This window comes from Abrus precatorius, unplaced genomic scaffold, assembly GCF_003935025.1.
Source record: "Abrus precatorius isolate BTA unplaced genomic scaffold, Abrus_2018 Scaffold0, whole genome shotgun sequence".
In the NCBI taxonomy this organism is placed as follows: Eukaryota; Viridiplantae; Streptophyta; class Magnoliopsida; order Fabales; family Fabaceae; genus Abrus; species Abrus precatorius.
The window spans coordinates 2,161,560-2,176,559 of record NW_020874290.1 but is presented as its reverse complement, the minus strand read 5'-3'; the positions used below and the strand labels follow the sequence as shown (position 1 = coordinate 2,176,559).

General features: G+C 29.5%; 1 protein-coding gene and 2 pseudogenes across 1 annotated transcript; all 3 read left to right on the top strand.

Annotated features, from left to right (window-relative positions):
* Nucleotides 1–5,769, top strand: part of LOC113864929 — a 6,814-nt pseudogene extending 1,045 nt beyond the window's left edge.
* Nucleotides 5,383–10,723, top strand: LOC113865663 (annotated as a pseudogene).
* Nucleotides 10,701–12,797, top strand: LOC113871135 (NAD(P)H-quinone oxidoreductase subunit 6, chloroplastic-like). The gene is made up of 2 exons (XM_027508380.1): nt 10,701–11,227; nt 11,343–12,797. Exons 1-2 carry the CDS (start codon nt 10,701–10,703, stop codon nt 11,656–11,658), a joined length of 843 nt encoding a protein of 280 aa, XP_027364181.1. The 3' UTR covers nt 11,659–12,797.
* The last annotated feature ends 2,203 nt before the right edge of the window (nt 12,798–15,000 follow it).

The following is a 15,000-nucleotide window of genomic DNA, read 5'->3' as shown; positions in this document are numbered from 1 at the left end:
ATCCTTATGCATGAAGATAATTAATTCGATCGTTGTGGTCGGACTCTATTATGGATTTCTAACCACATTCTCCATAGGGCCATCTTATCTCTTCCTTCTTCGAGCTCGAGTTATGGAAGAAGGGACCGAGAAGAAAGTATCAGCAACAACTGGGTTTATTACGGGACAGCTCATGATGTTCATATCGATCTATTATGTGCCCTTACATTTAGCATTGGGTAGACCTCATACAATAACTGCCATAGCTCTACCGTATCTTTTATTTCAGTTCTTCGGCAATAATCACAAAAAGTTTTTGAATTATGGATACAAGAATCCAAATTCAATACGTAATTTTAGTATTCAAAGAATATTCTTTAAGAATCTTATTTTTCAGTTATTAAACCCTTTCTTTTTACCAAGTTCAATATTGATAAGATTAGTTAACATTTATTTGTTTCGATGCAACAATAAAATATTATTTGTGACAAGTAGTTTTGTTGGTTGGTTAATTGGTCACATTTTATTGATCAAATGGATTGAATTGATATTAGTCTGGGTACAGCAAAATAATTCAATTCAATCTAATGTATCTATTCGATCAAATAGATACATTATGTCAGAATTTCGAAATTCTATGTCCAAAATCTTTCTTGTTTTCTTATTTATTACCTTTTTATATTATTTAGGAAGAATACCCCCTCCTTTTTTTTCTAAGAAACTTTTAGAAATTCAAGAAAGAAATGAAATTGAAAAAAAAAAAATGTATGTCGAAAGAAATTTGCAAACGGCACGAACTAGACAAAAACAAAAAAGATCCACCAAAAATGATCTTTTTCCTTATATTTTATCTAAAAAAGAGAAGAATTTGTACAACATCAACAAGGAGAAAAATAGCTTCGGATTTCCTCAAAAATTTCTTATAAACATTCTTTTCAATTATAAACGATGGAATCGTCCATTTCGATATATAAAAAACGATCGATTTGAAAATGTCGTAAGAAATGAAATTTCAGAATTTTTTTTTCATACATGTCAAAGTGATGGAAAAAAAAGAATTTCTTTTTCGTATCCAAAAAATTTATCGACTTTTCAAAAAATGCTGGAAACAAAAATGGATTCCTTCACAAGAGAAAAAATTTCCTATAAAGAATTGTCGAATTTTTGGAGCTATACTAATGAAGAAAAAAGAAAGAAACTAACTAATGAATTTCTAAATAGGGCAAAAGTTCTAGATAAGGAATTTTATCCTATGGATATATTTGAAAACCGAATTAGATTGTGTAATGATGAAACAAAAATAAAATACTTAATTAAAATATATGATCCTTTGCTGAACGGACCCTTTCGTGGACGAATCCAAAATTCTTTTTTACCCTCAATCAAAAATGAAAAAACTTACAAAAAAAATGACATTTTGATAAATAAGATTCATAGTATACTTCTTTCTAATAAGAATAGTAATAATAATAGTATTTATTCAGAATTTGAACAGAAAATTCATATATTTGATAGAAAATTATTAGTAACTGAATTCTCTTTTTTTTTTTTTCTAATTAATCAATTTTCTAAAAAATCAGTATCAAGCTTGAATTTTAAAATAGTTTATTATTTATTTCCAGAACATGAACAAGAAAAATTGGATTCCGAAGAAAATAAAAAAATCCAATTTTTCTTTGATGCAATTAGAACTGATCTGAACAATAAAACACTAGTAAATATAAATAGAAAAAAATGTATTGGAATAAACGAAATCAGTAAAAAAGTTCCCCTATGGTCATACAAATTTATCGACGAATTAAAACAACTGGGGGGGAAAAATGAAGCAGAAAATTTTCAGATTCGTTCTAGAAAAGCCAAACGTGTAGTGGTTTTTACTAAAAATTTACAGAAACAGAATAAGGGTACCCATAATGATACTGGAAATACTGAGAATACTAAAAAAAACGAATTGGCTTTACTACGTTATTCACAACAACCGGATTTTCGGCGAGACATAATCAAAGGATCCATACGTGCTCAAAGGCGTAAAACAGTTACTTGGAAATTTTTTCAAAGAACTGTGCATTCCCCCCTTTTTTTGGACAAATTTGAGAAACGCTTGTTCTTTTTTTTTGATAGTTTCGAGTCAATGAAAATCTTTTTTCTGTTCCAAAATTGGATTCGAAAAAAGACAAAATTTCCAATTTTGGATTATACAGAGGAAAAGGCAAAAGAAAGTGAGAAAAAAGAGGAGGACGACAAAAAAAAAATAAACGAAAATGCGGAAAAAAAACGTATAGAAATAGCAGAAGCCTGGGATAACTTTATATTTGCTCAAGGAATAAGAGGTTTTTTATTAATAACCCAATCGATTCTTCGAAAATATATTAAATTACCCTCATTGATAATAACTAAAAATATCGTTCGTATACTACTTTTTCAATTTCCCGAATGGTCAGAAGATTATAGGGATTGGAAGAGAGAAATGTATATTAAATGTACCTATAATGGCGTTCAATTATCTGAAACAGAATTTCCCCAAAAATGGCTAACAGACGGTATTCAGATAAAGATCTTATTTCCTTTTCGTCTGAAACCTTGGCACAGATCTAAGTTACGATCCAATGAAAAGGAAAAAGATAGAATGAAAAAAAAAGTGAAAAAAAAGAACTTCTGTTTTTTAACAATTTGGGGAAGGGAAGTTGAATTGCCCTTTTCTGATTCTCAAAAAAATCGATTTTCTTTTTGTGATCCTATTTTTAAAGAACTCAAAAAAAAAAAGAAAAAATTGAAAAATTATTTTTTTCGAGTTCTAAAAGTTTTAAATGAAAGAACAAAATGGTTTCTAAATATCTCAAAAGATATTGCAAAATGGATCAGCAAAAGTATTCTATTTCTAAAAAAAAAAATAAAACAACTCTTCATTTTTAATTTTACAAATTTTCATTCTTTATTTTTATTATTTGTTAGACTCAAAAAAATAAATGAATTGAATGAAAACAAAAAAGATTCAACAATTTGTAAGAATAATCCAATTATTTTCGAATCAACCATTCCAATTCAATCTATAAATTGGGGAAATTGTTCATTGATAAAAAAAAAAATAAAAGACCTGAATGCTAAAACAAAAACTATTCTAAAACAAATAGAAAAAATGACAAAAGAAAAAAGGAAAGGGGGACTTCTAATTTCAGAGATAAATATTCATTCGAACAAAACAACTTATGATACTAAAAGATTAGAATTAGAAAAAAATATTTTGCAGATATTACAAATAAGAAATGTTCGATTAACTCGTAAATCACATTTTTTTTTTAAATTTTTCCTGAAAAGGATATACATAGATATCCTTCTATATATCATTAGTATTCCTAGGATCAATATACAACTTTTTCTGGAATCAAAAAAAAAAATGATAAATAGATCCATTTACAATAATGAAGTAAATACAGAAATAACTGATAAAACAAATCAAAGTATAATTCACTTTATTTCGATTATACACAATACTAGTAATACGAATTCACAGAATTCTTGTAACGTCTCCTTTTTGTCACAAGCATATGTATTTTTTAAATTATCACAAAACCAAGTAATCAACATTAACATAGATAAGTATAAGTTAAGATATGTTTTTCAATATCATGGAAGATTTTTTTTTCTTAAGAATGAAATAAAGGATTCTTTTTTTGGAGTACAAGGAATATTTCATTCCAAATTAAAACATAAGAACCCTCCCAATTCTGTAATGAATCAATGGACAAATTGGTTAAAGGGTCATTATCAATATGACTTATCTAAAAGCATATGGTCTAGATTAGTACCACAAAAATGGAGAAATAGAATCAATGAACATCGTGTGGCTCAAAATAAAGATTTAACCAACTGTGATTCTTATGAAAAAACCCGATTAATTCTTTACAAAGAAGAACAAATAGACGCATTAAAAAAAAAAAAAATGAAAAAACAATATAGATATGATCTTTTATCCTATAACTCTATTAATTATACGGAAAATAAAGACTCATATATTTATGGATATAGATCATCATTCCACGCAAATAAAAAGCAAGCGATTTCTTCTAATTACAACACGCATAAAAAAAAATTATTTGATATAATGAGTAATATCTCTATGAAGAATTATACAGCGGAAGATGCTATTATAGATATGGAAAAAAATCTGGATAGAAAGTATTTTGATTGGATGGGAATAAATGTAGAAATACTAAATCGTTCCATATCGAGTACGAAATTTTTTTTCGTTTCAGAATTTTTGATATTTTCTAATGCATATAAATATCAAAATAACCCGCGGATCATACCAATCAAATCACTTTTTTTCCATTTTAATATAAATATAAATCAAAATGTTAGTGAAAATCAAAATAACATTACTGAAAAGAAAAGAATAATAGATATTTTTAGACCATCGAAAAAAAAGAAATCTCCGGAATTCGAGTTAGAGACTCAAAATCGAGCAAAAACAGAATGCGCGGGTCGAGTAAATCTTGAATCATCTCCCTCAAACCAAAAAAAAGATATTGAAAAAAAATTTGCGGAATTGGACAGTAAAAAGGATGGTAAGGGTATAAAGAAAAAGAAAGACAAGAACAAGATGAAGGCTAAACTAAATTTCTTAACAAGAATTTTTTTACTTTTCATTTGGACTGGAAGAATTTCTTAGGTAAAAGAATATTAAATAATGTCAAAGTATACTGTCTCCTGATTAGATTGAAAAATTTAAGAGAAATTGCTATAACCTCTATTCAAAGGGAAGAACTAGATCTAAAAATTATGCTGATTCAAAATCATAAGGATTTCACTTTTCCAGGCTTGAAGAAAAATGAAAATACAAAATTTATGAAAAACGAATTTTTTATTATCAAACCAGTTCGCCTGTCTAGAAAAAACAATAAACAATTTTTATGTATCAAACCATGGGTATCTCATTAATTCGTAAGAGTAAGTACAAAATGAATCAAAAATACTCCGAAAAAAGTAATGTTGATAAGAAAAATTTTGAAAAATACATTACACGGACAAGAGATCCAAAAATAACAGAAAAAAAAAAAAAAAAAAAATTATAATTTGCTTGTTCCTGAAAATATTTTATCCGCTAGACGTCGTAGAGAGTTGAGAATTGTAATTTGTTTAAATCCTAAGAATATAAATAGTATGCATAGAAACACAATATTTTACAATGAAAATAAAGGTAATAATTTTTTGACTCAAAAACGAAAAGATCTTGACAGAGATAAAAAAAAACTAATGAATTTCCAAATTTTTCTTTGGCCAAATTATAGATTAGAAGAATTAGCTTGTATAAATCGCTATTGGTTTAATACCCATAATGGAAGTCGTTTCAATATAGTAAGGCTACATATGTATCCGCGATTGAAAATTCGTTAATCGAAATTTGTCTTCTATTTACCATAATATATATCTGGTATATGAAGACAAATTGTTATATACATAACATAAATGGGAACACACATTGTGGCATTGATACTAATCTAATGATGTATCCATTAGATCGAAAAAAGAATCAACAAAATTGTCTTTTATTTTTCAAGCATACAATTTGTTATTTGGTGAATCCATAAATATGGTATCTTTTCTATCTATTTAGATTGGATTGATTAATAAGAAAGAATGAATTCAATCAGGAATTCCTAAGGAAATTCAGATTTATATACAAAAATGAGTATCATTACTATTACTGATCAATAAAAATATTTATCAAAAGCGAGGGGAAGAGGAAAGCTTTCATTTCATTTTTTTATGGTAAAAAATTCATTTATACCTGTTATTTCAGAAGAAAAAAAAGAAGAAAACCCGGGATCAGTTGAATTTCAAATATTCCATTTTACCAATAAGATACGAAGACTTACTTCGCATTTTGAATTGCACCGAAAAGACTATTTATCTCAAAGGGGTTTACGTAAAATTCTGGGAAAACGGCAACGATTACTGTCTTATTTGTCAAAAAAAAGTAGAATACGTTATAAAAAATTAATAAATCAGTTTGATATTCGGGAGTCACAAATTCGTTAATTTGAAGAGTCATTTTCAATTATTCGATTTATTAGATCTTGAATTTTGATGAATTTTTTTTTTTTTTTAAAGCGATTCATTCTTCTATGAATCGAGGAAAAAAATCTATGAATATCCCAGCTACAAGAAAGGACCTCATGATAGTAAATATGGGACCTCACCACCCATCAATGCATGGTGTTCTTCGACTTATTGTTACTCTGGATGGTGAGGATGTTATTGATTGTGAACCAATATTGGGTTATTTACACAGAGGGATGGAAAAAATTGCAGAAAACCGAACAATTATACAATATCTCCCTTATGTAACACGTTGGGATTATTTAGCTACTATGTTCACAGAAGCAATAACTGTAAACGGACCAGAACAGTTGGGAAATATTCAAGTACCTAAAAGAGCTAGCTATATCCGAGTAATTATGTTAGAGTTGAGTCGTATAGCTTCTCATCTACTGTGGCTGGGACCTTTTATGGCAGATATTGGTGCACAAACCCCTTTCTTCTATATTTTCCGAGAAAGAGAATTAATATATGATCTATTCGAAGCTGCGACAGGTATGAGAATGATGCATAATTTTTTTCGTATCGGAGGGGTAGCGGCTGATTTACCTCATGGTTGGATAGATAAATGTTTTGAATTCTGCGATTATTTTTTAACAAAGGTTGTTGAATATCAAAGACTTATTATGCGAAATCCTATTTTTTTAGAACGGGTTGAGGGAGTAGGCGTTGTTGATGGAGAGGAAGTAATAAATTGGGGTTTATCAGGACCAATGCTTCGGGCTTCCGGAATACAATGGGATCTACGTAAAGTTGATAATTATGAGTGTTATGAGGAATTTGATTGGGAAGTTCAATGGCAAAAAGAAGGAGATTCGTTAGCTCGTTATTTAGTTCGAATTGGTGAAATGACGGAATCTATAAAATTATTCAACAGGCTTTGGAAGGAATTCCCGGCGGACCATATGAAAATTTAGAAATTCGCTGCTTAGATAAAGAAACAGAGCCAGAATGGAATGATTTTGAATATCGATTTATTAGTAAAAAAGCGTCTCCGACTTTTGAATTGCCGAAACAAGAACTTTATGTAAGAGTTGAGGCTCCTAAGGGAGAATTAGGAATTTTTCTAATAGGTGATCAAAATGGTTTTCCTTGGAGATGGAAAATTCGTCCACCGGGTTTTATCAATTTGCAAATTCTTCCTCAATTAGTTAAAACAATGAAATTGGCCGATATTATGACAATACTAGGTAGCATAGATATCATTATGGGAGAGGTTGATCGTTGAAATGATAATTGATACAACAGAAATACAAGATATCCATTTTTTTTTCAGATTGGAATCTTTTAAAGAGGTATATGGAATTCTATGGGTATTTGCCCCTATTTTTATTCTTGTATTAGGAATCACAATAAGTGTACTAGCAATTGTATGGTTAGAAAGAGAAATATCCGCAGGGATACAACAGCGTATTGGACCTGAATATGCTGGTCCTTTTGGAGTTCTTCAAGCTCTAGCAGACGGAACAAAACTACTTTTCAAGGAGAATCTTATTCCATCTAGAGGAGATATTAATTTATTCAGTATCGGACCATTCATATCAGTCATATCAATTATAATAAGCTATTCAGTAATTCCTTTTAATTATAACTTTGTTTTATCTGACCTCAATATCGGTGTTTTTTTATGGATTGCTATTTCAAGTATTGCTCCCATTGGACTTCTTATGTCAGGATATGGGTCAAATAATAAATATTCCTTTTTGGGTGGTCTACGAGCTGCTGCTCAATCGATTAGTTATGAAATACCATTAACTCTATGTGTGTTATCAATATCTCTACGTGCGATTCGTTGAGACAGAAGCTTTTCGATACTATTGCTATACTCCCCCCTTTCTTTATAGTGCTTTCTAGTAAAGAAGGATAATAAATTGAATATATATCCTTATCATTATTCTTTTTCGAAATTCGGATTGAAGAATTTAATCAGATAGTTATATGAGTGAAATAAAACAGCTTCTATTGAATAGAATTTATTAATTCTATATATATACTATATTACTTATAGTTATATATTACTTATAGTTAATAGATAGTATGAGGAGTTAAAATTGCAGTCAAAATATTGAGTCTCATTTTCCATGTATAAGAATTAAGTGAAAAAAAAAATTCTATTCTATTTCTTCAGTAGAAGAGGTCATTTACCCCCAAGGTTGGTTGATTAGTCATCCTGTCTTGAAGCGGGCACAAAAGAAAAACCAACCTTTTTTTTGAGTTTTCACTATCATTTGTATGAATTATCATACATGTATTAACATAACTAAAGGGGTTTAATAAAAAAATGAATGGATGGGTAGAAACACCAAAATACACAAAGGATTAGTAACGCAAATTTTTTTAAATATCCAAAAGAGCATTTATACATAATAGAAAAAGAATACTAATTGGGGCTTTAAGTTGGTAGAAAAAATCAGGCAGTACTCCCTACAATTCCGATCCAGAGTATGCTCCCATCCACTGATTAAATAAATGACTATCAGGAACGAAATAATCCTTTACTTTTGTTTTCATTAATTCACTTTTTTTTTTGAGTCCCTTTTTAGTTGCACAAAAAAAGGCTAGGAGCGAAAGAAAAAGTGATACCCTTTTTCTTTTTTTTTCTTACATCTATATTCTAGGAAGATGGAATTCATGTCATAATTCAGAAAACGAATGTATAATTCTTTTTTGTAATCGAAAATGATGGAGAAGTTATTGAGAATTCTATAAAGAGTATTTTATTGAAGAATTCAGTTATTACTCAACAAATTCCAATTTTTTTTTAAAGGGATAAGATCAATTCAGAAGTACTTTTTGTATCTTTTATTTATTCAAATAAAATTTGAAATGTATTTTTCTTTATTATTAATTTTTTCATTAAATAAAACAAAACAGACAGAATTCAATTGGTCTAATTCAGAACCGTCCGATAAAATCGAATCTTATCCATTTTATAAATATATCAAGAGATAAATAATCGGTCTGGTCCTTAGATTTATTGAAGGCTTAAAAGGAGCCGTATGAGGTGAAAAATCTCATGTACGGTTCTGTAATAGAGATGGGAACAGTAATGTTATCACCGACTAGGATTATCTAACAGCTTAAGTACAGTTGATATAGTTGAAGCGCAATCCAAATATGGTTTTTGGGGATGGAATTTGTGGCGTCAACCTATGGGTTTCATCGTTTTTCTAATTTCTTCTTTAGCAGAATGTGAAAGATTACCTTTTGATTTACCAGAAGCGGAAGAAGAATTAATAGCGGGTTATCAAACCGAATATTCGGGTATCAAATTTGGCTTATTTTACATTGCTTCCTATTTAAACCTATTAATTTCTTCCTTGTTTGTAACAGTTCTTTACTTTGGTGGTCCGAATATCTCTATTCCGTACATATTTGTTTCTGAATTTTTTGAAATAAATAAAGCATATGGAGTTTTTGTAACAACAATTGGTATCTTTATTACACTAGCTAAAACTTATTTGTTCTTATTCGTTTCTATCACAACAAGATGGACTTTACCTAGGCTAAGAATAGATCAATTATTAAATTTTGGATGGAAGTTTCTTTTACCCATTTCTCTCGGTAATCTATTATTAACAACTTCGTCTCAATTGTTTTCACTATAAAAAACGGACCTTCTATATTCATAACTTGTCTCAAACAAGAGAAAGAAAAAAAACAAAAATAATCAGAGATATTCACGATATGTTCCTTATGATAACTGGATTTATGAATTATGGTCAACAAACAGTCCGAGCTGCAAGGTACATTGGTCAAAGTTTCACGATTACCTTATCTCACGCAAATCGTTTACCTGTAACTATTCAATATCCTTATGAAAAAATAATCACATCGGAACGTTTCCGTGGTCGAATACATTTCGAATTTGATAAATGCATTGCTTGTGAAGTATGTGTTCGTGTATGTCCCATAGATCTACCCGTTGTTGATTGGAAACTGGAAACTGATATTCGAAAGAAACGATTGCTTAATTACAGTATTGATTTCGGAATCTGTATATTTTGTGGTAACTGTATTGAGTATTGTCCAACAAATTGTTTATCAATGACTGAAGAATATGAACTTTCGACTTATGATCGTCACGAATTGAATTATAATCAAATTGCTTTGGGCCGTTTACCAGTGTCAGTAATTGATGATTATACAATTCGAACAATTCAAATAAAATTAAGTTAATTATAATATAATTATAAAATCTTTTTCTAAAAATAAAGATTATATAAATCAAATCATATTCGATATATTTCTATATATAAATATATGTATTTGAATAATATATATGAATAATATAAATTTGGATAATAAGAAAAATGTTATTAAAAAAAAAGAATAAATCTTAGAGGTAGATATTTTTATATTAGATATTCTATTAGTAGAAATATTCGATACATATATTATATATATACTTTAGTTTTCGTATAGTTTCAAACTACTCTTTCATAGAAAGAATGGAATGACATTGATCCTATAACTGTACCTATAGCAATTCACACTTATTATCTTAGGATTTGATTGAATTCAATGCGGAGAGAAATTTAGTATTTAGTATATAATTTTTTTCCTGGTCATATCAATAAAGTCATGAAATTTCGATTTATTTATCTCTTATTTTACATATAATGGATTTGCCTGAACCGATACATGATTTTCTTTTAGTCTTTCTGGGATCGGGTCTTATATTAGGAAGTCTAGGAGTAATATTACTTACCAACCCAATTTTTTCTGCTTTTTCGTTGGGACTGGTTCTTGTTTGTATATCTTTAGTCTATATTTTATCAAACTCCCATTTTGTAGCTGCATCGCAGCTACTTATTTACGTGGGCGCTATAAATGTTTTAATCATATTTGCTGTAATGTTCATGAATAGGTCAGAATATTACCAAGATTTTCGTCTTTGGACCATTGGGGATGGAATTACTTTGATGGTTTGTACAAGTATTTTTGTTTCACTAATAACTACTATTCCAGATACATCATGGTACGGGATTATTTGGACTGTGAGACCAAATCAGATTATAGAACAAGATTTTATAAGTACTAGTCAACAAATTGGAATTCATTTATCAACAGATTTTTTTCTTCCATTTGAACTCATTTCCATAATTCTTTTAGCTGCTTTGATAGGTGCAATTGTTGTGGCTCGCCAATAAGAACTTATTCTAACTAATAATCTAAATCTGAATTCTATTTTGTTTAATTTTCTCCCAGTTATTTCCGTTGAATTCTTGTTCATATTGATGAAATGAATCAAAATTGGTAAGGAGTTGGTCAATGATGTTCGAGCATGTACTTATTTTGAGTGCCTATTTATTTTCTATGGGTATCTATGGATTAATCACGAGTCGAAATATGGTTAGAGCCCTTATGTGTCTTGAACTTATACTGAATGCAGTTAATATAAATTTCGTAACCTTTTCTGATTTTTTTGATAGTCGCCAATTAAAAGGAAATATTTTTTCAATTTTTGTTATAGCTGTTGCAGCCGCTGAAGCAGCTATCGGACCTGCTATTGTTTCCTCAATTTATCGTAACAAAAAATCAACCCGTATGAATCAATTGAATTTGTTGAATAAATAGTATTGATTATAATAAATCATAAAAAGTAGAATTTAGAATGAATAGTGTAATATTTATCAATTCAAATTAGCATGTATGATACGCAACTTAGAATCATGTTTGTGAAAATAAATAAAAGAAATCAAAGTATTTTGGTCCTATTCTCTTCTTATGAATTGATCTATAAGTCTATTTTTATTAGCAAAATTCTGATAAATCATTGATTCATCTGGTGTCTAAATATAGAATTCATTTACGAGTTTACTAGATCGAAAATTTTCAATTTTTGATGTTCAAAGATTTCTATAGATTCAATGTCACATTCAGTAAAGATTTATGATACATGTATAGGATGTACTCAATGTGTTCGAGCCTGCCCCACAGATGTATTAGAAATGATACCTTGGGACGGATGTAAAGCTAAGCAAATTGCTTCTGCCCCAAGAACAGAGGACTGTGTTGGTTGTAAGAGGTGTGAATCCGCCTGTCCGACGGATTTCTTAAGTGTTCGAGTTTATTTATGGCATGAGACAACTCGAAGCATGGGTCTAGCTTATTGATACGTTTCAAAAAACACCACACAAATACGTTTTTTTTTACTGACAAAAACCCGCGCTCAAAATAGAAAAAAAATTGCTTTTCTATTTTGAGCGCGGGTTTTTCTGGTCTAAGTATATCTTATTTTTATCACGAATTATTTTCCTTGGTTAACAATAATTGTAGTTTTGCCAATAGCTGGAGGTTCCTTAATTTTCTTATTTCCTCATAAAGGAAATAAGGTGATTAGGTGGTATACTATTTGTATATGCTTAATGGATCTCCTTCTAACAACCTATGCATTTTGTTATCATTTAGAATTGGATGATCCACTAATTCAATTGACAGAGAATTATAAATGGATCCATTTTTTTGACTTTTACTGGAGATTCGGAATAGATGGACTCTCTTTAGGACCCATTTTATTGACAGGATTTATCACCACTTTAGCTACGTTAGCAGCTCAGCCGGTTACTCGAGAATCACCATTTTTTTATTTCCTGATGTTAGCAATGTATAGTGGTCAAATAGGATCATTTTCTTCTCGAGACATTTTACTTTTTTTCATCATGTGGGAATTAGAATTAATTCCCGTTTATCTACTTTTATCTATGTGGGGGGTAAGAAACGTTTGTATTCAGCTACAAAGTTTATTTTGTACACTGCAGGAAGTTCCATTTTTTTATTAATGGGAATTCTGGCTATGGGTTTATATGGTTCTAATGAACCAACATTAAATTTTGAATCATTAACTAATCAATCGTATCCCATGGCGCTGGAAATAATTTTCTATATGGGATTTTTTATTGCTTTTACTGTCAAATCGCCAATTATACCTTTCCATACATGGTTACCAGACACCCACGGGGAGGCACATTACAGCACTTGTATGCTTTTAGCCGGAATCTTATTAAAAATGGGAGCATATGGATTGGTTCGAATTAATATGGAATTATTATCCCGCGCTCATTCTATATTTTGCCCCTGGTTAATGCTATTAGGTTCAATTCAAATAATCTATGCAGCTTCAACATCTCTTGGTCAACGTAATTTAAAAAAAAGAATAGCTTATTCCTCAGTATCTCATATGGGTTTCTTAATTATAGGAATTAGTTCTATAAGCGATACGGGACTTAATGGCGCTATTTTACAAATAATCTCTCATGGATTTATTGGCGCTGCGCTTTTTTTCTTGGCGGGAACTAGTTATGATAGACTACGTCTTCTTTATCTCGACGAAATGGGCGGAATGGCTATCCCAATGCCAAAAATATTCACCATTTTCACTATTTTATCGATGGCTTCTCTTGCATTGCCGGGCATGAGCGGTTTTGTTGCAGAATTGATAGTTTTTTTTGGAATAATTACCAGCCAAAAATATCTTTTAATTACAAAAATACTAATCACTTTTGTAACAGCAATTGGAATGATATTAACTCCCATTTATTTATTATCTATCTTACGGCAGATGTTCTATGGATACAAGCTTTTTAATACACCAAACTCTTATTTTTTTGATTCTGGGCCACGAGAATTATTTATTTCAATTTCGATCCTTATACCCGTACTATGTATTGGTATTTATCCGGATTTCATTTTCTCATTCTCGGCTAACAAAGTTGAAGCTATTCTATCCAATTTTTTATAGATAGTTTTCGTGAATATGAATAAATGAAAAAAAAAAAAGAAAAAATAGTAAAAAAATCTTATGTACAATAAACAAAATATTTTTTTCTTGTATTAACTTACAAAAAAATGAATTTAAGTTGTAATTGAATATGCTTGTTGTTTGTGAGAACCCCTTGAATCACTACTACATTACTTGATTTAAAGGGTTCTCGATGATTTATGGGAAGTTTGCTTCATATATATATATTCTTTCTTATATATAATATAATGAATGGTTTCCATATTTATATTTGTGAAGTTTTTTTTCACTCACTTTAATTCAATTAGATGTAAATGAACCATAACTATGTAGTCCTATTCCTAATAGATTTATTCCTAAATAACATACCCAAATTATAAAAAAGCCCATAGAGGCCACTATTGAAGAATTTAAATTTTCTACTTTTTTCTTTTTTCTAGTATGTAAATAAATTGCGAATATAGTCCAAGTAATAAAAGCCCAAGTTTCCTTTGGATCCCAATTCCAATATGACCCCCATGTCTCATTAGCCCATACTGCTCCTGAAATAATACCTATTGTTAAAAGGATAAAACCTAGACTAATAATACGGTAACCCCAACGATCTAATTGTTGAATAAATTGAGACCTGTAATAATTTTCTAGAAGAAGAAAAAGAAGTTTTTTGTAAAACATTATTTCTTTCATTCATATTCATGTATTTGATTTCAGCAAACGAAAATGATTCATTTAAAAAATACAAATTATTGCTTTTACCAATAATTTGTATGAGTTCTCGAAATGAAATGACTAAAATAGCTACTGATAATAATGATCCACATAAAAGAGTTGCATAACCCAATATCATCATACTTACATGCATAATTAACCAATGGGATTGTAGAGCAGGTACTAATAGTACGGATTTTTGCATTTCGGTTAAAAGACCTGAAGTAGCAAAGCCTTGGGTAAAAATAACACTTGGTGCGATTATTGTATTTAAATAGTTGTTTTTATGCTTTTTGAAGCATGGAACCATATAAAAAATGGAAAAATTCCATGAAAGAAAGATTAATGATTCATATAAATCACTAAATGGTAAATGGCCCGAAAAAACCCAACGAGTAACTAACAATCCTGTTATACAGAAAAAAGTTATTATCATGCCTTTTTTGGACGAATCATATAATCCTAGGATT

Excerpts from the sequence above, each read along its gene's own strand:
- LOC113871135 (XM_027508380.1), top strand. The coding sequence starts at position 10,701 with ATGGATTTGCCTGAACCGATACATGATTTTCTTTTAGTCTTTCTGGGA. Across the intron at positions 11,228-11,342 it reads GCAATTGTTGTGGCTCGCCA|GAGTTGGTCAATGATGTTCG; the intron begins ATAAGAACTTAT and ends AAAATTGGTAAG.